General features: G+C 55.7%; 1 protein-coding gene across 2 annotated transcripts in view; it reads left to right on the forward strand.

Annotated features, from left to right (window-relative positions):
• The window catches only part of FAM129B (family with sequence similarity 129 member B), a 73,041-nt gene extending 53,183 nt beyond the window's left edge, over positions 1-19,858 (forward strand). For both annotated transcript variants that reach the window (XM_025359393.1, XM_025359392.1), the window contains exons 4-14: positions 400-505; positions 1,693-1,860; positions 7,837-7,952; positions 8,580-8,684; positions 8,777-8,939; positions 14,928-15,115; positions 16,071-16,226; positions 16,671-16,787; positions 17,009-17,116; positions 17,229-17,340; positions 17,767-19,858. In XM_025359393.1, coding sequence (XP_025215178.1) covers positions 400-505; positions 1,693-1,860; positions 7,837-7,952; positions 8,580-8,684; positions 8,777-8,939; positions 14,928-15,115; positions 16,071-16,226; positions 16,671-16,787; positions 17,009-17,116; positions 17,229-17,340; positions 17,767-18,353 — 1,926 coding nt within the window. In that variant the 3' untranslated portion in view covers positions 18,354-19,858. The remainder of the gene's footprint in view (positions 1-399; positions 506-1,692; positions 1,861-7,836; positions 7,953-8,579; positions 8,685-8,776; positions 8,940-14,927; positions 15,116-16,070; positions 16,227-16,670; positions 16,788-17,008; positions 17,117-17,228; positions 17,341-17,766) is intronic.
• The last annotated feature ends 699 nt before the right edge of the window (positions 19,859-20,557 follow it).

The raw sequence follows: 20,557 nt of genomic DNA on the forward strand, positions 1-20,557 counted from the left end.
GATCCTCACATGGCTCTGTGAGGCAGGAATGGTTATTACCCTGGTTTTGTTTTTATTTTAAAATGTTTTCCCCATCCTGAATATTCTTGATTCCCTGGTCTTATAGATGAAGAAGCTGAAGCTTAGGCATTTAAGGAACTTTATCCTTAGCATCACACAGACACTACCCAGTGAAGCCAGGAATTGAGCCCAGAGCCAGGATCTAGGTTGCTATGGATGCCACACTGCTCCAATCACCATGACAGTGACATTCTCCCCTCTGTTCCTCTCTTGCCTCCTCTTCTTCCTTCCCCTCTCCTCCCAACTTTGGGCCACACTGAGTAGGGCCTTGAAGCCAGGTGGGATTTGGGCTTGGCCGCACCCTTAACCCTCAGGGACCATCTCTCTTGCCTCCCTCAGGCCTATGAGCGGCAGGTCCCACCACGAGCTGTCATCAACAGTGCAGGCTACAAAATCCTCACTTCTGTGGACCAATACCTGGAGCTCATTGGCAACTCCTTACCAGGTAAAGGAGCGCCCACCCTAGGCCACGATGCCCTGCACAGGCCTCTGGAGCTGGCCAGGGGAGGGGTGGCCCTGAGCCCATTGTTTTCAGCCCCACATTTGCAGAGAGACCAGCTAGGCTTAGAGCTGTGGATGGGGACCTCGCTGTCTGCCTTTCCCCTCTCCCTAAATCCTTGAGAACCTCCTGGGAGATGTTCAGTGACCTTCCCTCATAAACCTGTGGGTCAGCACTGTGTTAGTCAGGAGTTACTCTTTTTGGCATCCTGCTTTTGCTTCACTTTGGCTGAAATTCCCTAGAAGCCTTACGGAAACAACATTGGCCTCTCTGATGATCCCTGGGAACTAGAGGGCAGGGGACATGCCCGCCTGGGGGCAGGTCGTGCCCCAGGGACTTGAGAGTAGAGTCATGCCTCCATTCTGTGGTGATGGAGGGCTTGGGTGAGCAGCATTCCTGGATTCCAGTGTGACTCTGGCTTTGTTTCACTGTGTCTGCTCGGGCGAGTCACTCCCCACTCTGAATCTCAGCCTCTTCAGCATCTACAAAGCACAGGCACTAAGAGGACTGCCCTCAGGGTGTTGTGTGAACCCTGAAGGGGCTATGTGCCCAGTACAGGCCAACCCAGAGCCAGGACAGAAAGAAGAACTGTTATTGTCATATCATTAACAACAGCGGCAGGGTCAAACACAGGACTAGTTATCTCGCTGGATCTTACATATCCTTGAGAATGAAATTGAAGGAGGGAAAAATTCCTTTTGCTGTATTTTGTTCCTCCCCACATGCCTCCCTCCTTATGTAGACACTTAAGCCACACTTTGGCCTCCACAGCCGAAATTTGAAGGGAAACCCAAGAAGGTAGTGTTTGACTCTTGAACCTGAGAGCTCTGATCTTGTGTTGTTTTTGCTTTACACAGTTTAAAACCTAACCCAAGACTGGAGTGGATGTGCCTTATTACCCACTCTAAGAAATGAGTCTACACAGATGCTGGACTCAGGTTTTGGGCTGAGGAGGACACAGCCAGAAAGAAGGCTGCTCCTGTCTCCCTGGCTTGCTGGTCACCCTGGGACATGCCGGCCTTCTCTGGGCCTAAGCCTGACCTCAGAGCTGATGCCAAGGGATCAGTTCTCTGCCATCCTCTGGTGGAGGGCAACCACAGAGGGCAGCTGCTCAGTGGGCACTGTTTCCACAGGGACCACGGCAAAGTCGGGCAGTGCCCCCATCCTCAAGTGCCCCACACAGTTCCCGCTCATCCTCTGGCATCCTTATGCGCGTCACTACTACTTCTGCATGATGACGGAAGCCGAGCAGGACAAGTGGCAGGCTGTGCTGCAGGACTGCATCCGGCACTGCAACAATGGTGAGCGGCCTGTGGGTGCAGGGGCTGTGGGAGGGAGAGGCAGGACCTGGGTTATTGCTGAATGGTGACACCTAGTGGCTGAGTATGGTGTGGCAACCCTGCTCTACCAGCTGTTCTAATTTCTCTTCTGCGGTTGTAAGAAACCATGTAATACCACCCTTAATCTTCTTCCTTGATGAAAACAGTTTTATGCTGCTCAGGAAAAAGGTAGGAAATTATTCACAGAGCGGTGTAGTTGTTGAGCCCTTGGACCCTGAGTCACAAAGTCACAATCCTGATTCTCCCATTTTCCAGCTATGTGACCTTAGGGAACTGATTTACCTCTTGGAGCCTCTGTAAAGTGGGGATAATGCCTTGTGTGTCTTAGGGGGTTTATGAGGATTCACAGAGTCTACCTCATGCTTGATAAAGATTGTTGTTGTTGTTGTTGTTGTTATTATTATTATTATTTTACCACTAACCTGCAGGGTGATTTGGAAACTTTACTGCCTCCCTCAAGGCCTCATTGCTCTCATCTGTAAACTTATGGGGTGACTCTTCCAGCTCACTCATTTTTCAACAAATGTTTTTAGTGTGTACTCTGAGGAGGCCTGGATTTAAGCACTGGAGGTGCAACAAGGGAGCAAGAAATATTCCATGCCCTCCTACGATTGGCAGTCTGGTAGGGGAGACAGATGATAGACAGATGAGGATGCCAGGGCAATGGCGTACGGCTGTGCTGGGTACTGGGTGGAGCCACCCTGGGAGCCATGAGGGTGTGTGTGTGTGTTGGGGGAGGGGTTGATCAGGGCAGGCTCCCTTGAGGAGGTTATGGTTCAGCTTCAGCTGAGACCTGAAGGAGAAGTCCCAGACCTGAAGGAGGAGATGCAGCAGTGCCAGGTCCCCTCACATCCTGCATAGAGGAGAGGGGAGGAGTGTTCCAGGCAGAGGTAGGCAGCCAGAATGAAGGGAGACCCACAGATGGTAGGGGTAGGCTGGGAGGAGGAACTGCACGAGGCCCTGAAGCAGGGAGGGGTGACCTGAAATGGGGCTGGAGGGGGGCTTCTGGGGTCAGGTCTGGAAGAGCCTTGAAGGCCTCTAAGGAATTTGATCAGAAGGGCTGAGGATGGTCTTCCAAGGAGAGAGGGGTCCCTGGGGGTCTTTCTGCTCCTGGGGAAGGAATAACCCAGTCCTGGACACTGAACTGCTTCCTGGTGATCTGGCCTGAGGGAAGTGCCTGCCCCTGCTCCACCCTTGGGCGCAGTGCCACATGGTGCAGAGGTGGAAGTTTGCAGGGGACGGAGTGGGCGCCAGTGGCCTCTGGGCTGCTACCGCGGGACTCAGCTCACCCCACCCCTCCTGCCCGCCTCTCCAGAGCCACCTCTGCCCTGTCTGGAATCTGCCAAGCAGGAGGAACCAGGTCTTCAGTCAGGCCAGCCCCTGCCACCTGGGCCCAGCTGCCCACAAAGGGCCTCCTGTTCCCAGGACCCGGGAACTGTGGGCTGGGACTGGGTGGAGGCACTCAAGGCTCTGGCTGCCTGGCCCAGGGCCTCTCGCCTCCCCAGGCCCTGGCCTGGCGCCATCTCTCCAGGTTTCCAAGGCTAACAGCTGACCTGGCCTGGCAGGGTGGGTGACCTGGGCCAGATAGGGAAGGGGTGGGCACAGAACAAGGTTGGGAAGGGCCGCCTCAGTCCCCCATGTGTGCAGTGGGGATGATGATAAGCTTGAGCTCGAGAGATGATTGGGAAGAGCTGGTCTGGGTGGGGCACTTGGCCGCGAGCCTGGCACGCACAGTGAGCACTTGGTGGGGAGGCCATGGGGGAGTTCTTGGGTCTAGGGTGCAGTGGACCGGAGGGAGGCCCAAGAGAGCTGCTGGGCCAAGGAATGAAGGGGTGTCCTGTGCCAGGAAGGTGTCCTGCCGAGTGGCCCCTTCTCCCCGGGGCGGGAGCTGACGAGGCTGGTTTCAGGCCTTCCTTCTACCCCACGGACTGTGAGAAAGTTCTCTGCTTCCTCCGTCTTGGAGGCTGGGCTTGGAATTTGTGGAGCCTGGAATTGCTCACTCCAGGGGCTGCCAGGAAGTGGGGGCTGGGGGGAAGGAGGCCAAGCTGGGCGGACACCAGCGGTCCCAGGGACCCCTTCACATCCTGCATTCCTGGAGCAGCTGGGGGTGGCAGGAGGCAGCTGGGGCACTGGCTGTGCTGGGTCCTCCGTGCTGGCCTGGGATGCAGGGGTCAAGGCTTCTTCCTGTCTGGCCGTGGTCCCTCCCCCTCTGTCTGCTGCCTGGGCGTGAGGAATGCAGTTTCCTTTCTTGGACGGTCTCCAGGTCTGGCTGGAGTCCGCTGGTCCTGGGTTCAGGCCCCGCTCTGCCATCCGCCAGCTGAGTGGCCTCGAGCAGTAACTGCCTCTCTGAGCCTCCGTTCTTTCCCTGGGAAAAGTAGGGCACAGTGAGCTGAGGATTCAACGAGCTGACGTGTGTGCAGCCTCAGCCAGGCCTGGGGCCTCAGTTTCCCAAGACTGCCATAACGAATACCACAGACCGGGCAGCTACACAGCAGAAATCTGTTCTCTCCCAACTGGAGGTCTGAGTCGAGGTCAAGGTGTCAGCAGGGCTGGTTTCTCCGAGACCTCTCTCCTTGGCTGGTGGCCGGCTGCCTTCTCCGAGTCCTCACAGGGTCATTTCTCTGTGTGCCTGTGTTTTCTCTTCTTTCAAGAAGAAATGTACTTTTCCTTTTTTTTTCCTTTTTTGAGACAGAGTCTCGCTCTGTCGCCCAGGCTGGAGTGCAGTGGCGCATCTCGGCTCACTGCAGCCTCCGCCTCCCAGGTTCAAGTGATTCTCCTGCCTCAGCCTCCCAAGTAGCTGGGACTACAGGCGCCCGCCACCACACCCAGCTAATGTTTTTATAGCCAGAATGGTCTTGATCTCTTGACCTCGTGATCTGCCCACCTCGGCCTTCCAAAGTGCTGGGATTATAGGTGTGAGCCACCGCGCCCAGCCAAAGTGTACTTTTTTTTTGAGACAGAGTCTCGCTCTGTTGCCCAGGCTGGAGTGCAGTGGCGCATCTTGGCTCACTGCAAGCTCCGCCTCCCAGGTTCACACCATTCTCCTGCCTCAGCCTCCCAAGTAGCTGGGACTACAGGCGCCCGCCACCGCGCCCGGCTAATTTTTTGTATTTTTAGTAGAGACGGGATTTCACCGTGTGTTAGCCAGGGTGGTATTGATCTCCTGACCTCGTGATCCACCTACTTCAGCCTCCCAAAGTGCTGGGATTACAGGCGTGAGCCACCGCACCCAGCCAATGTACTATTCTTTTAAGGGCACTAGTTGTGTTGGATTTGGTCCCATCCTCATCCCCTCCATTTAACTTACTTCTTTAAGACCCTGGGACCAAGGGCGAGTGTGGTGGCTCAGGCCTGTGATCCTAGCACTTTGGGAGGCTGAGGTGTGTGGATCTCTTGAGGTCAAGAGTTCGAGACCAACCTGGCCAACATAGTGAAACCCCATCTCTACTAAAAATACAAAAATTAGCCGGACATGGTGGCGGGAGCCTGTAATCCCAGCTACTCGGGAGCCTGAGGCAGGAGAATCACTTGAACCTGGGAGGCAGAGGCTGCAGTGAGCCGAGATGCGCCCCTGAACTCCAGCCTGGGCGACAGAGTAAGGCTCTTCTCAAAAAAAAAAAAAAAAAAAAAAAAAAGACACTGGGTCCAAATACAATCATGTTCTGGGGTACTGGGGGTTAGGACTCCAGCATATGAATTTGGGGGTGTGGAGACACACTTCAGCCCCTAAGACCTGGGCTCATGGGAAGAGCTCAGGAGGGGTGACCCTGAAACTTGTCACACTCGGCGGCTGGGTGTGCAGAGAGAGTCCCAAATGTCGGGGCCGGCTGGGCTCCCTCCCCGCTGTCCTGGCCCTCCGCCTTACCTTCTCGCCATCTGGAAAGCAGCCCCTGCCTGCACACCTGGCTTGGTACGTGCAGGATGAAAATTCCCTCTCCCTGTGGGAGAGCCAGCAGGTAACACACTGTCCAGATTTTCCAGTCAAAACTTGGTTTCTAGGAACCATGCCCTTCTGAGAGGTGGGTGGGGCGTCTGGGGCACCTCCTCCCCTGGCCCAGGTGAGCAGCCCCCACCCAGGGCTCTGCATGCTGCTCTGGCTGGAACATCCCTGCCCTGCTCCTGTCACTCCTGCCTGACTTCAGGTCCCTGAAATACAGGAGTGAGACTCCCACAGGCCCCCCCCCCCGCCCCCCGTCCCCGTCCCCGTCCAGGCAGCTGCGCTGTAAGGATGAGGGCCGGACCTCCCCCTGCTCAGCTCCCTCCCGGCTCTGACAGGCAGTGATTTCTGTGGTCAGCTGGGTGTGGGGAGGGGAGGGACCCAGAGAGGGGCTTTTTCTCTGCCGGTGGTGACTCAACCCATAGTCATGGCAGTGGGAGCCTTGGGTTTCTGATGCACAGGCTTCCGTTTCCCCTTCCTGGGCTCTGGGGATGCGGCGGTCAGAGGCATGCGGCCGGGGGCGGGGCCTGCCTGCTGCCTGGCTCGGCAGTGTTTAACCACCTTCTTACCCCAAGTCAGATTTTGCAACTTCCTGCCAGTTGCCTCCCCGGCATTGAATCGGGAGGTCCACGCCTCACTCGGGTTCACCTCACTGGCGTTTGGGTCGCTGACAGCACCAACAATGACAAAAATTCAGAAATGGTGCTTTTCTAGCTGTTATTAATAGTAAACCCTTCCATTCTTTTTTTTTTTTTTTTTTTTTTGAGGCAGAGTCTCACTGTGTCGCCCAGGCTAGAGTGCAGTGGTGCAATCTCGGCTCACTGCAACCTCTGCCTCCTGGGTTCAAGCAATTCTTCAGCGGCAACCTCCCGAGTAGCTGGGATTACAGGCACCTGCCACCACGTCCAGCTAATTTTTATATTTTTAGTAGAGATGGGGTTTCGCCATTGGCCAGGCTGGTCTCGAACTCCTGACCTCAAGTGATTCCCCCACCTCAGCTTCCCAAAGTACTGGGATTGCAGGTGTGAGCCACCGCACCCGGCTTCATTCTTTAACGAAGTTATTCAAGCATCTGTGCCAGGTACTGACCTGGACTCAGCAGTGAACAGGACAGAGGGACAGACCCCGGGCCCAGTGGGGCAGCCAGCTGGCTCCTCAGTTATTGATAAAAAGTGTGGCGCAGGGCAGTGCTGGGCCCTGATCTCCTGTCTCTACACTGTGGCCCTGGGAGCCCCGGAATGGGCCTGTGAGACCATTGTTCCCATTGTTTGGAAGATGAAACAGGCCGTTTCGGGTTCAGTGATCTAGAACCAGGCTCAGTAACCTATGGCCTATGGGCCCAGATCAGCCAATGGCCTGTTTCTGTCAACAAAGTTTACTGGAACAGAGGCTCGCTCGTTTGTTTCTGGATGGTCCGTGGCTGTTTTTGTGCTGTGACTGTAGAGGCGAGCGTTGCGGGAGGGGTTTTATGGCCTGCAGGGCTGAGAATATCTACAGCCTAGCCTGTTCCAGGCAAAGTTCGAAGGGCCCTGATCCAGCAGTCAGGGAGGAACCGGGGCTAGAACAAGGGTCTCTGGGTGCCTCTAGGGCCATTCTGGGTGGCTGCTCATGGGACGGGAGCTTCTAGTCCTGGCTCTGCCACTCCCTTCCCTGTGAGCCTGGGCCCGTGGCCTGGCCTCCAACCGGTTGTCTCTTCATCTGTAAAGCAATAAGGCGAATGATAGTGCCCAGGTCTTGGGGTGGTTGGGAGGATTTCAGGGGCTAAAGAGGCACAGGGCGCTGTCTCATCGCTGTTGGTGGTGGGTCATGACTGCTCTTGTCTGTCAGATACAACCACGACTGCTCTGATGACGAGGGAAGTGGGGGTCCCAGCTGCCCCTCCTGAGGTGCATGCTGTGTGTGTGGGGAGGTGGGGGGGGTTCTGGTCAGTTGTCAGTTGGTCTTGGTAGAGGCCACTGGGCCATCTGCTGACCTCCTCTCCCGCTCTGTCTCCTGGGCAGGAATCCCTGAGGACTCCAAGGTGGAGGGCCCCGCATTCACAGATGCCATCCGCATGTACCGACAGTCCAAGGAGCTGTACGGCACCTGGGAGATGCTGTGTGGGAACGAGGTGCAGGTGAGGCCAGAACGAGGTGCAGGTGAGGCCAGACGGGCTGGTAGGGAAACCTCAGAAGTCACCCGAGGACCCAGCAGGGCGGGGCACGGGGCTGAGTAGAGAGATGAGGCTCTGGGGCGCTGCTGGTTTGGAAGGAGACGACATGCTCAGGTTTGGACAAGTGCAGGGGCCGGTGCTGGTAGAGATACTCACTGTTTTATTCATCACTTACTGGGCATCTGAGCGCCTGGACGGGGCACTGGGGTGCAGCTGGGAACAATGTGGACACATCCCTGGCCCTCAGGGAGCTCTCTGTCTAGCAGGAGAAACAGACATTTGGCAAATAAATGTACACTTCCATGTACAGGCAAAGCAGGGAAAGAGTGTGGTAATCCAGGTAGGGAAGGCAGCCTGTGCAAAGGCCCTGGGGCTGGCCCCTGAGTCTGAGGATCCTACAGGATGCCCAGGCAGATCGGTTGGGACCTGTGGCGATGAAGCTCAGGAAAGAGGGCAGTGGGGACGGTGAAGCAATGGGCCAGTCGCGGAGGAGTTGGGGGCTGGAGCGGCCCGGCGTGTGGGAATGCGGAGAGAAACAGGCCATCTGAGCGCTCTCCAGCCCCTGGCCTGGCTTGTGCCTCCTCAACCTAGATCCTGAGCAACCTGGTGATGGAGGAGCTGGGCCCTGATTTGAAGGCAGAGCTCGGCCCGCGGCTGAAGGGGAAACCGCAGGAGCGGCAGCGGCAATGGATCCAGGTGGGTGGGCCTGGGGCCCTGGAGCGGGGACGGCACCGGAAGCTGGCGTGGTGCCCTCAGCCCTGGTGCCAATGCAGCTGCTCTGCCCACAGATCTCGGACGCCGTGTACCGCATGGTGTACGAGCAGGCCAAGGCGCGCTTCGAGGAGGTGCTGTCCAAGGTGCAGCAGATGCGGCCGGCCATGCAGGCTGTCATCCGAACCGACATGGACCAAATCATCACCTCCAAGGAGCACCTTGCCAGCAAGATCCGAGGTAGGCGGCCACCCCCATGCCCGACGGGCCCTCCAGGGCCCAAGGTGGACTTTCTTTTTATTTCGTGACCCATGTAAATTTCACAGCAGTGACTTGCTCAGTGATCATTTGTAAGAATTGGAGTCAAATCTGCACGGTGGTACTCTAGTCCCTGTACGTTGTTCTGTGGCTATGATTTCTATAAACCCAGATCTGGAAGAGAAAAATTTTTGTTCAGGAGGTTCAAGCCTTCTTTTCATCTCTGACTCATCACAGATTTACCATGTATCATTTTAAAGGACATTTACTTTCAGCAAGTGTAGCTTTCCTGGGTCGGTTTATTCTGTGTCACCCAGGCTGGAGTGCAGTGGCGCGATCTCCACTCACCACAACCTCCGCCTCCTGGGTTCAAGCAATTCTCCTGCCTCAGCCTCCTGAGTAGCTGGGATTACAGGCACACGCATGCCACCATGTCTGGCTAATTTTTGTACTTTTAGTAGTGATGGGGTTTCACCATGTTGGCCAGGCTGATCTCGAACTCCTGACCTCGTAATCTGCCTGCCTTGGCCTCCCAAAGTGCTGGGATTACAGGCGTGAGCCACCGCACCCGGCCTGTCCTCCTTTCTCTTCCCAGCTAGATGGGACCCTTTCACCGGCGCAGTCCCCATAGCACATCTGCAGAGCGCAGTTTTAGCAACTGTCATTTCCCCATGAGGCATTCTTTTAATTTAATTTAATTTAATTTAATTTAATTTAATTTAATTTGTTTTATTTTATTTTATTTGAGACAGCGTCTCACTCTGTCGCCCAGGCTGCGGTGCAATGGCATGACCTCAGCTCACTGCAGTCTCTACCTCCCGGGCTTAAACCATCCTCCCACTTTAGCCCCCCAAGTAGCTGGGACTTACAGGCACATGCCACCATGCCCAGCACATTTTTGTATTTTTTGTAGAGACAGGGTTTTGCCATGTTGCCCAGCCTGGTATCAAACTCCTGAGCTCAAGCAATCCCACCTTGGCCTCCCAAAGTGCTAGGATTACAGGTGTGAGCGACTGTGCCCAGCCCTTTTTATCATTGTTATTATTATCATTTTGACATGCAGTCTTGCTCTGTTGCCCAGGCTAGAGCACAGGGGCACAATCTCGGCTCACTGCAACCTCGTTTCCCCGGTTCAAGCAGTTCTCCTGCCTCAGCCCTGCAAGTAACTGGGATTACAGGCACCCGCCACTACGCCCGGCTAATTTTTGTATTTTTATTAGAGACAGGGTTTTGCCATGTTGGCCAGGCTGGTCTCGAACTCCTAACCTCAGGTGATCCACCTGCCTTGGCCTCCCAAAGTGCTGGGATTACAGGTGTGAGCCACTAGGCCCGGCCTGTTTTTTAAGAGACACAGTCTTGCTCTGTCTTCCAGGTGGAGAGCAGTGGTGCAATCATGGTTCACTGTAGCCTCGACCTCCTGAGCTCAAGTAATCTTCCCACCTCAACCTCCTGCGTAGCTGGGACTACAGGTGCATGCCACCACGCCTGGCTAATTTTTAAACTGTTTGTAGAGAAGGGTCTTGGGTGGGCAAAACTCTGTCTCTTTTTTAAATTTTTTAAAGAGAGAGAGAGAAGGCGGGGTGCGGGGGTCTTACTGTGTTGCCCAGGCTGGTCTCGAACTCCTGGCCTCAGACAATCCTCCTGCCTCAGCCTCCCGCAGCACTGGGATTACAGGCAGGAGCGGCTGCACCCGGCCTCCTGTGGGTTCTTGTTTACTACCCAGACCCTGAGTATTGGTTGAGAGCTGGATAGGACACTGAGACTTGACATTTCTTGTGTGGAACAAAGAACATTAGCTGGGCTGGGATGGGGGTGAAAATGCTGTGGTCAGAATGTTCTGGAGATGGTCCCCACCCACAAGGAAGAAGCCTTTTACATAATTATGCAGAGCCAGCCACACCGTTCCAGAGAGGATCGCCCCGTGTTTGTAAAAGCAGAGGCTCATTAAATCTACTAGTGTAGTTTTCGTTGCTGTTGTTCTTTGTTCAAACGAAGAAGCAAGACCCACCCCAAAGGCGTTTTTTGTCTATTTCTAGCTTAGCGGAACACTGCTGACACCTCTGGGCTGGCAGTTTTCTTATTTATTTTCATGTTTAATTTTTGTGGGTACACAATAGGTGTGCATATTTATGGGGTACATGAGATGTTTTGATCAGGCATGCAATGTGTACTAATCGCATCCTGGAGAATGGAGTATCCATCCCCTCAAGCATTTATCCTTTGTGTTACAAACAATCCAAGTATATTCATTTAGTTTAGTGGGGTTTTTTTGACACTGAGTCTCACTCTTGTTGCCCAGGCTGGAGTGCAGTGGTGTGATCCCGGCTCACTGCCACCCCCGCATCCCAGGCTCAAGCGATTCCTCTGCCTCAGCCTCCCGAGTAGCTGGGATTACAGGCGCACGCCACCACGCCCAGCTAATTTTTGTATTTTTAGTAGAGATGGAATTTCAACATGTTGGCCAGGCTAGTCTCAAACTCCTGACCTCAGGTGATCTTCCCTCCTCAGCCTCCCAAAGTGCTGGGATTACAGGTATGAGCCATCGCACCTGTGCAGCCTCTTTTGGTTATGTTTAAGTGTACAATTAAATTATTATTGATTATAGTCACCCTGTTGTGCTATCAAACACTAGGGCTTATTCATTCTGTAACCAGAAAGGGGTCCCGATCCAGACCCCGAGAGAGGGTTCTTGGATCTTTTTTTTTTTTGAGGCGGAGTCTCGCTCTGTCGCCCAGGCTGGAGTGCTGTGGCCGGATCTCAGCTCACTGCAAGCTCTGCCTCCCGGGTTCCCGCCATTCTCCTGCCTCAGCCTCCCAAGTAGCTGGAACTACAGGCGCCCGCCTCCTCGCCCGGCTAGTTTTTTGTATTTTTTTAGTAGAGACAGGGTTTCACCGTGTTAGCCACGATGGTCTCGATCTCCTGACCTCGTGATCCGCCCGTCTCGGCCTCCCGAAGTGCTGGGATTACAGGCTTGAGCCACCGCGCCCAGCATGTACCACATTTTCTTTGTGCATTCATCTGTCATGGACACTTAGGTTGCTTCCAAATCTTGGTTATTGTGAACAGAGCCACAACAAACACGGGAGTGCAGATATCTCTGTGATGGGCCGATTTCCTTTCTCTGGGTATATACCCAGCAGGAGGATTGCTGGATCATATGGTAGCTCTATTAGTTTTTTGAGGAACCTCCAAACTGTTCTCCACAGTGGTTGTACTAATTTACATTCCCACTGTGAACCCCGAACATTTGAGACAGGTCTCAGTTAAATTAGAAAGTTGATTTTGCCAAGTTGGGGTCAGGCACTCGGGAGGTCCTGATGACATGTGCCCAGGGTGGTCAGAGCAGAGCTTGGTTTTATGCATTTTAGGGAGACCTGAGACATCAATCAATATATGTAAAATGGGCCGGACGCTTGGCTCACGCTGTAATCCCAGCACTTTGGGAGGCCGAGGTGGGTGGATCACTTGAGGTCAGGAGTTCGAGACCAGCCTGACCAACATAGTGAAACCCATCTCTACTAAAAATACAAAGCTTAGCTGGATGTGGTGGTGCATGCCTGTAATCCCAGCTACTCGAGGAGGCTGAGGCATGAGAATCGCTTGAACCCAGGAGGCAGAGGCTGCGGTGAGCCGAGATCGAGCCACTACACTCCAGCCTGGTCAACAGAGTGACACCCTGTCTCAAAAAAAAAAAAAAAAGTAAAATGAACATTGGTTTAGTCTGGAAAGGTGGGACAACTTGAAGGAAAAGCAGGACAATTCGATGCAGGCATGGGCTTCCAGGTCATAGGAAGAAAAGAGACAAATAGTTGCATTCTTTTGAGTTGATGTTTAGCCTCTCCAAAGGAGGGAAGCAGATATGCATTTATCTCAGTGAGCGGAGGGGGGTGACTTTGAATAGAACGGGAGGCGGGTTTGCTCTAAGCAATTCCCAGCTTGACTTCGTAATTCTGGAGGCCTAAGATATTTTCCTTTCACACCACCAACAGCTTGTGGTGTGGTTCCCTTTTCTCCACATCCTCATCAGCATTTGTTATTGCTTGTCTTTTGGATAAAGCCATTTTAACTGGGGTGATGTGGCATCTCATTGTAGTTTTGATTTGCATTTCTCTGATCAGTGATGTCAAGTACCTTTTCATACGCCTGTTTTGTGTTGAGCACCTTTTCATATGCCTGTTTTGTGTTGAGCACCTTTTCATATGCCTGTTTGCCATTTATATGTCTTCTTTGGGGAAATGTGTATTCAAAGCTTTTGCCCATTTTAACTGGATTACTAGGATTTTTTTCCTATAGACTTGTTTGAGCTCCTTATGCATTCTGATGATTAATCTCTTGTCAGATGGCAGTTTTCTTAGTTTGTTGCCATAATGGTTTCAGAAAGATCAGGGTCCAATCTCAGAACACCTTGTCATTTTTCCTGCATGGATTCCCATCTTTATCCACTATTTCTCTGGAATCATTCAGCTTGCTAATATTACCCCCAGTGGTTTTCTTCAAAAATAATACTGGCTCACATCTGTAATCTGAGCACTTTGGGAGGCCAAGGCAGGCGGATCATGAAGTCAGGAGATCAGACCATTCTGGCTAACAACAGTGAAACCCCGTCTCTACTAAAAATACAAAAAATTAGCCGGGTGTGGTGGCGGGCACCTGTAATCCCAGCTACTCGGGAGGCTGAGGCAGGAGAATGGCATGAACCTGGGAGGCGGAGCTTGCAGTGAGCCGAGATTGCGTCAGTGCACTCCAGCTTGGGCGACAGAGTGAGACTCCGTCTCAAAAAAAAAAAAATTATATTGGGCAGGTGCAGGGGCTCATGCCTGTCATCCCAGCACTTGGGAGGCCAAGGCAGGAGGATCACTTGAGCCCAGGAGTTTGAGACCAGCCTGGATAATATAGTGAGACCCTGCCTCTTAAAATACTACTACTACTACTACTACTAGTACTAAAAGTACTGATGGGGGCCAAGTGCAGTGGCTCACGCCTGTAATCCTAGCACTTTGGGAGGCTAAGGTGGGCGGGTCACCCGAGGTTGGGAGTTTGAGACCAGCCTGGCCAATATGGTAAAACCCTGTCTCTACTAAAAATACAAAAGAAATTCGCTGGGCATGGTGGGGTGCACCTGTAGTCCCAGCTACTTGGGAGGCTGAGGCATAAGAATCACTTGAACCTGGGAGGCAATGGTTGCAGTGAGCTGAGATCGCGCCATTGCACTCCACACTGGGCGACAGCATGAGACTCTGTCTCAAAAATTAATAATAGTAATAGTATTGATGGGAAGAGAGAGTTGGGAGAGGGCTGAAAAATTACTTTTTGGGCACTGTGCTCACTGCTTGGGTGATGAGATCAATCCTGCCCAAAACCTCAGTGTCATACAACATACCCATGGAACAAACCTGCAATGTACTCCTTGCATCTAAAATAAAAGTTGAAATAAAAATGATAATACTATTAGGAGGCTGAAGTGGGAGGATTGCTTGAGCCCAGGAGTTTGAGGCTGCAGTGAGCTTTGATTATTCCACTGCACTCCAGCCTGGGCAACAGAGTAAGACCCTGTCTCAAATAAAATAATAACAGGCTGGGCATGGTGGCTCACGACTGTAATCCCAGCACTTTGGGAGGCTGAGGCGGGTGGATCATGAGGTGAGGAGTTCGTGACCAACCTGACCAACATGGTGAAACCCCATCTCTACTAAAAATATAAAAATTAGCTGGGCGTGGTGGTGGGCGCCTGTAGTCCCAGCTACTCAGGAGGCTGAGGCAGGAGAATTGCTTGAACCTGGGAGGTGGAGGTTGCAGTGAACTGAGATTGTGCCACTGCACTCCAGCCTGGGTGACAGAGCAAGACTCCATCTCAAAAAAAAAAAAAAATAATAATAATAGTAATACAGTAGCCTCCAGCACCTGGGCTCTGGGATCACTGAGAGGTGCTCCTTGGGGAGCCCCTGCTGACCCGGCTCCCTTGGGGCACAGCCTTCATCCTCCCCAAGGCAGAGGTGTGTGTGCGAAATCACGTCCAGCCCTACATCCCGTCCATCCTGGAGGCCCTGATGGTGCCCACCAGCCAGGGCTTCACCGAGGTGCGGGACGTCTTCTTCAAGGAGGTCACGGACATGAACCTGAACGTCATCAACGAGGGCGGCATTGACAAGCTGGGCGAGGTGAGGCCGGCACCGGCCCTGGGAGGGGGTCTCCTGAGAGTAGGTCTGGTCTGTCCCAGAGGACCCTGGCTGTGTGACTCGGGGCAGCCGTTCCCCTCCAAAGCCGTCCCTGTAGACGGGGAGGGGCTGCTGGGGACTAGGGACCAAGGCCGTGCGTGAGGCCAGAGCTGTTGGAGTCCTCATGGGGCCTGCAGTTAGAGGAAAGAGGGAACATTAGCTCCTGGCCATCAGCCTTTAGAAACCAAGAGTGGTGCTAAAATAGAAAAGAATTTAACAGAGAAGAGAGGGAAGGAGGGAAACAAGGAGGGAAGGAGAGAAGGGGAGAGGGATGGATGGGCTTTGGGTGAACGATGAGATCAATGAGGCAGAATTCACAAGTCACACGCCGTCCACATGGAGACAGCCTTTGCTCTTACTTCAGTTATCTGGCTGTCGGGGTGGAGGTCCTTCCACAGTCTCCATCTTGGGGTGGCTGCCTGGAGCCCACGTAGTTGTCAGATCGAATTTATCCTGTATGTTAGTTTCCTCCTTTATACTCTGAAATGGGGAGTCCACAGACCATAATAATCCCAGAATCTGAGACCTGGACAGGACCTTGGGGAGCATGAAAGCTCTCTCCCAACTTTGAAGCTGAGGAAACTGAGGCTCAGAGAGGGTGAATGACTTGCCCAAGGTCACCCAGCCCCTCAGAAGGGATGAGAGCCTTCTCCCAGCACCTAGGCTGCCTCTCCACAGTGCTGTGCCGCTGGACCGTGCCCTCCATGCCTTCAGAGCCTCATGCTTCTGTCCTGGGCGCTACTGGGTTTACCTTTGTGGCCACCACCACCAGGTGGCCATCCCTGGTAGCAGGCGCCAGCCCCAGGGTCTGGACTTTGAGGACCCAGGCAAAGTGTGTATGGGGGGCTGCCTGGACACAGGGCGACCCCGCTCAGACCCCGCGGCCCGCCCCCTGCAGTACATGGAGAAGCTGTCCCGGCTGGCGTACCACCCCCTGAAGATGCAGAGCTGCTATGAGAAGATGGAGTCGCTGCGGCTGGACGGGCTGCAGCAGCGATTTGATGTGTCCAGCACGTCCGTGTTCAAGCAGCGAGCCCAGATCCACATGCGGGAGGTAGACCCGAGGCTACGACCCCCACTCCACACCCTGCCCACCGCCTTCCACAGGCCCCCTCGCCCAGGAGGGGTCCCCTCTGCTCTGTCCCCTGTCACGCCGTAGCCACGCTTGCCTGGCACACTCTTTCCTCCTCTGCTTGGAACATCTGTGCCTCCGCCCACCTGGCTAATTCTGACTCACTTCCCAGGTCTCAGCTTAGAGACCCCTTCCTCCAGGGAGCTCTCCTTGCTCCCCCAGGCCCCTTCCCATGTTTCCTGTTGCCTTGAGGCAGGGACTGGCCTGTGTGTGCAGCGCTGTGAGTGGGAGAATGAGTGAGTGGGCACAGACTGCTCGCCATGCCTCCCTGGCAGGCCTCGGGGTGGGGGGCTGGCTGAGGATGAGGCCTCAGGAGGGGGCTGTGGTCACCCTGGGGGCTTCACGTGTCCGCGGTGTGCCCCGCAGCAAATGGACAATGCTGTGTATACGTTCGAGACCCTCCTGCACCAGGAGCTGGGGAAGGGGCCCACCAAGGAGGAGCTGTGCAAGTCCATCCAGCGGGTCCTGGAGCGGGTGCTGAAGGTGAGCGGCCCCACGCCCTGCCCCGGACCGTCCTAGGTGAGGCCGAGCCCCAAGCCCCATCCCCGGCCGCCACCAGGATTGCTGTCCCTGCAAGGAGGCGCCATGGTCCTCTTGTGCGGAGGAGGACTCGGAGGCTTGGGTCAGACCACTGGCCTCGTCCTACCCTCAGGGCCAGTGGAGCCCACTGACCTGCAGGCCCCTGACCCCCTCGTTCCCTGCAGAAATACGACTACGACAGCAGCTCTGTGCGGAAGAGGTTCTTCCGGGAGGCGCTGCTGCAGGTCAGCATCCCTTTCCTGCTCAAGAAGCTGGCCCCTACCTGCAAGTCGGTGAGCGGTCCCCACCTGCTCCAGCCGTTTGGGCCCTAAGTCGGGGGTGGAGCCCACAGACCTCCTCTACCCTTGGCCCTGACCTCTCATCTCTGCCACCCCACCTGGGCAGGAGCTGCCCCGGTTCCAGGAGCTGATCTTCGAGGACTTTGCCAAGTTCATCCTGGTGGAAAACACGTACGAGGAGGTGGTGCTGCAGACCGTCATGAAGGACATCCTGCAGGGTGGGTGCCGTCCCGGGGTGGGGACTGTTGCCAGGAGGATGCTGGGGGCGCAGCTGAGAGGTGGTGGCAGCTGAGGGGGTCAGCTAAGGCACAAAGAAAAGGCCAGACTTGCACGTAGGGGCTGGGTGAAGCCCACGGTTGGCTGTGTGGCCCCAGGAGCGGACAGCCTTGCATCTCTGTGCTTTAGTTTCTTCTCGTGTCCTTGGCTTTGCTGGGAGGCTGGGATGAGTGATTAGATGGCATGTGGTCTGGGTCTGGAGTTAGCATCACAGCCTTGCTGCTTTTAGCAATGAGGCCTGGAATAAGTCACATCCCAATCACAGACCCCCATGGTGGGATGAGACGGGTCTCCTTTGAGCAGAGTCCAGCATGGGGGTGGCTGTGGGATCAGTGCTGTGTCCTGACCCTTCGCCTGTGGCCCTGCAGCTGTGAAGGAGGCCGCGGTGCAGAGGAAGCACAACCTGTACCGGGACAGCATGGTCATGCACAACAGCGACCCCAACCTGCACCTGCTGGCCGAGGGTGCCCCCATCGACTGGGGCGAGGAGTACAGCAACAGCGGTGGGGGCGGCAGCCCCAGCCCCAGCACCCCGGAGGCAGCCACCCTCTCGGAAAAGCGACGGCGCGCCAAGCAGGTGGTCTCTGTGGTCCAGGATGAGGAGGCGGGGCTGCCCTTTGAGGCTAGCCCTGAGTCACCATCACCTGCGTCCCCGGACAGTGTCACTGAGATCCAAGGCCTGCTGGCCCAAGGTCTGCGGGCTGAGAGCCCCCCGCCAGCCAGCCCCCTACCCAACGGGGCACCCGCGGGGGAGACCCCCCAGCCCGAGGCCGCCCCCGAGGCCTCCTCGCCGCCTGCCTCACCCCTCCAGCATCTCCTGCCTGGAAAGGCTGTGGACCTTGGACCCCCCAAGCCCAGCGACCAGGAGACTGGAGAGCAGGTGTCCAGCCCCAGCAGCCACCCCGCCCTCCACACCACCACCGAGGACAGCGCAGGGGTGCAGACTGAGTTCTAGGCCAGTGGGTCCCTGGCTGCTGCACACGGCACGGGCCGCTCCCTTCTGGGCCCAGGCAGGCTCGGCTCTGAGGAGGGTACCCTGGTCTGTGTTGTGCCTTGTGGGTGGAGGCGGGGCAGGGCTGTGTGGCACCACCAGGGAGCGGGCCCACCTGAGTCACTTTATTGGGTTCAGTCAACACTTTCTTGCTCCCTGTTTTCTCTTCTGTGGGATGATCTCAGATGCAGGGGCTGGTTTTGGGGTTTTCCTGCTTGTGCCGCGGGCGGGAACTGCTGGGGGGCTGGAGAGCCCCTCCCTTCCTGTCCTTCTTCTGTGGCCTCCGTCCCCTCATGGGTGCTGCCATCCTTCCTGGAGAGAGGCAGGTGAAAGCTGCTGTGAGGCCAGTGGGTTCCCGCCCACTCACCCAGGGGTTCTGGCGGGGCCAGGACAGGAGAGGGAGCGCAGTGGCCCCCGGCCCTGCTCCTTCGGCAGTTAGGGGTGGACCCAGCCTCGCTTTCCCCACTGCTCTGGAGAGAAGGGGAAGGAGGCAGTCTTCAGGCTGGAGCCAGGCTGGGGGTGCTGCAGGGAGGGATGGGATTTAGGGGGTGCCTCCTGGGGTGGGTGGGCCTGGGGTGAAATGAGAGAGGCTCAGAACGTGCAGGTCTGCAGAGGGGAAGTGTCCTGAGTGAAGGAGGGGATCCCCATCCCGGGGGATGCTGGGAGGGAGTGAGTGAGTGAGATGGCTGAGTGAGGGTTATGGGGAGCCTGAGGTTTTAGGGTCCTGTGTATCCCCTTCTCCTGGCCCCAGTCTGCCTCCTCCCGCCCACCTGGTCTCCCTCTGGTCCCCGTCCCTCTGGTGCTTAGAGCGGGAGCGAGGGGTGTAGTGGAGCTGGGTTCTGTCTTCTATGGGCCACCCTGAGGTCCTCAGTGGTTGTCTGGGGAGCCGGACGGGGATCCTAAGGGGTACAGGGTTGGGGGGCCCTCCCTGAGGGTCTGGGGTCAGGCTAGGGTTTGACCTGTGCTGCCTCTCAGTCACCAAGTCACCTCCCCCTGAAAATCCAGTCCCCTCTTTGGATGTCCTTGTGAGTCACTCTGGGCCTGGCTGTCGTCCCTACTCAGCTTCTTGTTCCTGGGACAAGGGTCAAGCCAGGATGGGCCCAGGCCTGGCATTCCCCACCCCAGGACCCCCAGACCTCCCCCACAGCTGCTTTGCTGGGGGCAGGGCAGAAATGGACTCCTTCAGGGTCCCCGAGGTGGGGTCCCGTCCCAGCCCTGCATCCTCCGTGCCCTAGACCTGCTCCCCAGAGGAGGGGCCTTGACCCATAGGACGTGTGGTGGTGCCTGGCACTCAGGGACCCCCAGCCCCCCAGCCCTGGTCTCTGGCGCATCTCTTCCCTCTTGTACCGAAGATCTGCGTCCCTAGTGCCTTTTGAGGGGTTCCCGTCATCCCTCCCTGATATTGTATTGAAAATATTATGCACACTGTTCATGCTTCTACTAATCAATAAACGCTTTATTTAAAGCCAGTTGCCTTGAGTGGTGCTGTGAGGGTAGGAGACAGGGAGGCCTGGGCTGGGGACTGTGTCTAGGCCCCCATATGGCTCGGCTTTCTGGGCTTCTCACTTGACTGCGTGCCTCTATGTCCATGATCTGAGTTCTTATTCCATTTTACAGAGGAGGAAACAGGATCAGCGAGAAGGGACTTGTGCAAGGTGACTTGCTTTCTGGTGGCAGCTCAGGCAGCTTCCTCAGCCAGACCTGTGCCAGGTGCCCCTCGGGCAGCCTTGGGCGATGGTGAGGCCAAGAGGGACGGCAGCAGGCAGCAGCTTCAAGGCCATTCAGGGCCCTGGGGTGCCCACAGCAAGGTGGGCCCAGGCTTGGGCTGGATCCAAACAATGATGCCGGCTCCTTCAACGCTCCCAGTCACACACTACTGTTTACCAAGCGCTCACTGTGGGCCAAGCGCTTTGTGTGCGGGAACAGGAGCCTCGAGAGAGCTCTAGAAAGTGGACACTGTCGTCACCACCATTTCACCAATGTGTAAACTGAGGCCTAGGAAGGTGGGGAACCTGGGCCGAGCTTATGTGGCACAGGAACACCCCTGAAGCCCCCGCAGCTGTTGGGGGTGGGTTGCCCCACCTGTGGGTAGGAACATGTCCTACTGGGTGGGGTGGCAGCCAGTCGCCTTGGGGATGTTGGCTTCTCTGGTGCCAGCCTGTCCGTGG

Source organism: Theropithecus gelada, chromosome 15 (genome assembly GCF_003255815.1).
Source record: "Theropithecus gelada isolate Dixy chromosome 15, Tgel_1.0, whole genome shotgun sequence".
Lineage (NCBI taxonomy): Eukaryota > Metazoa > Chordata > Mammalia > Primates > Cercopithecidae > Theropithecus > Theropithecus gelada.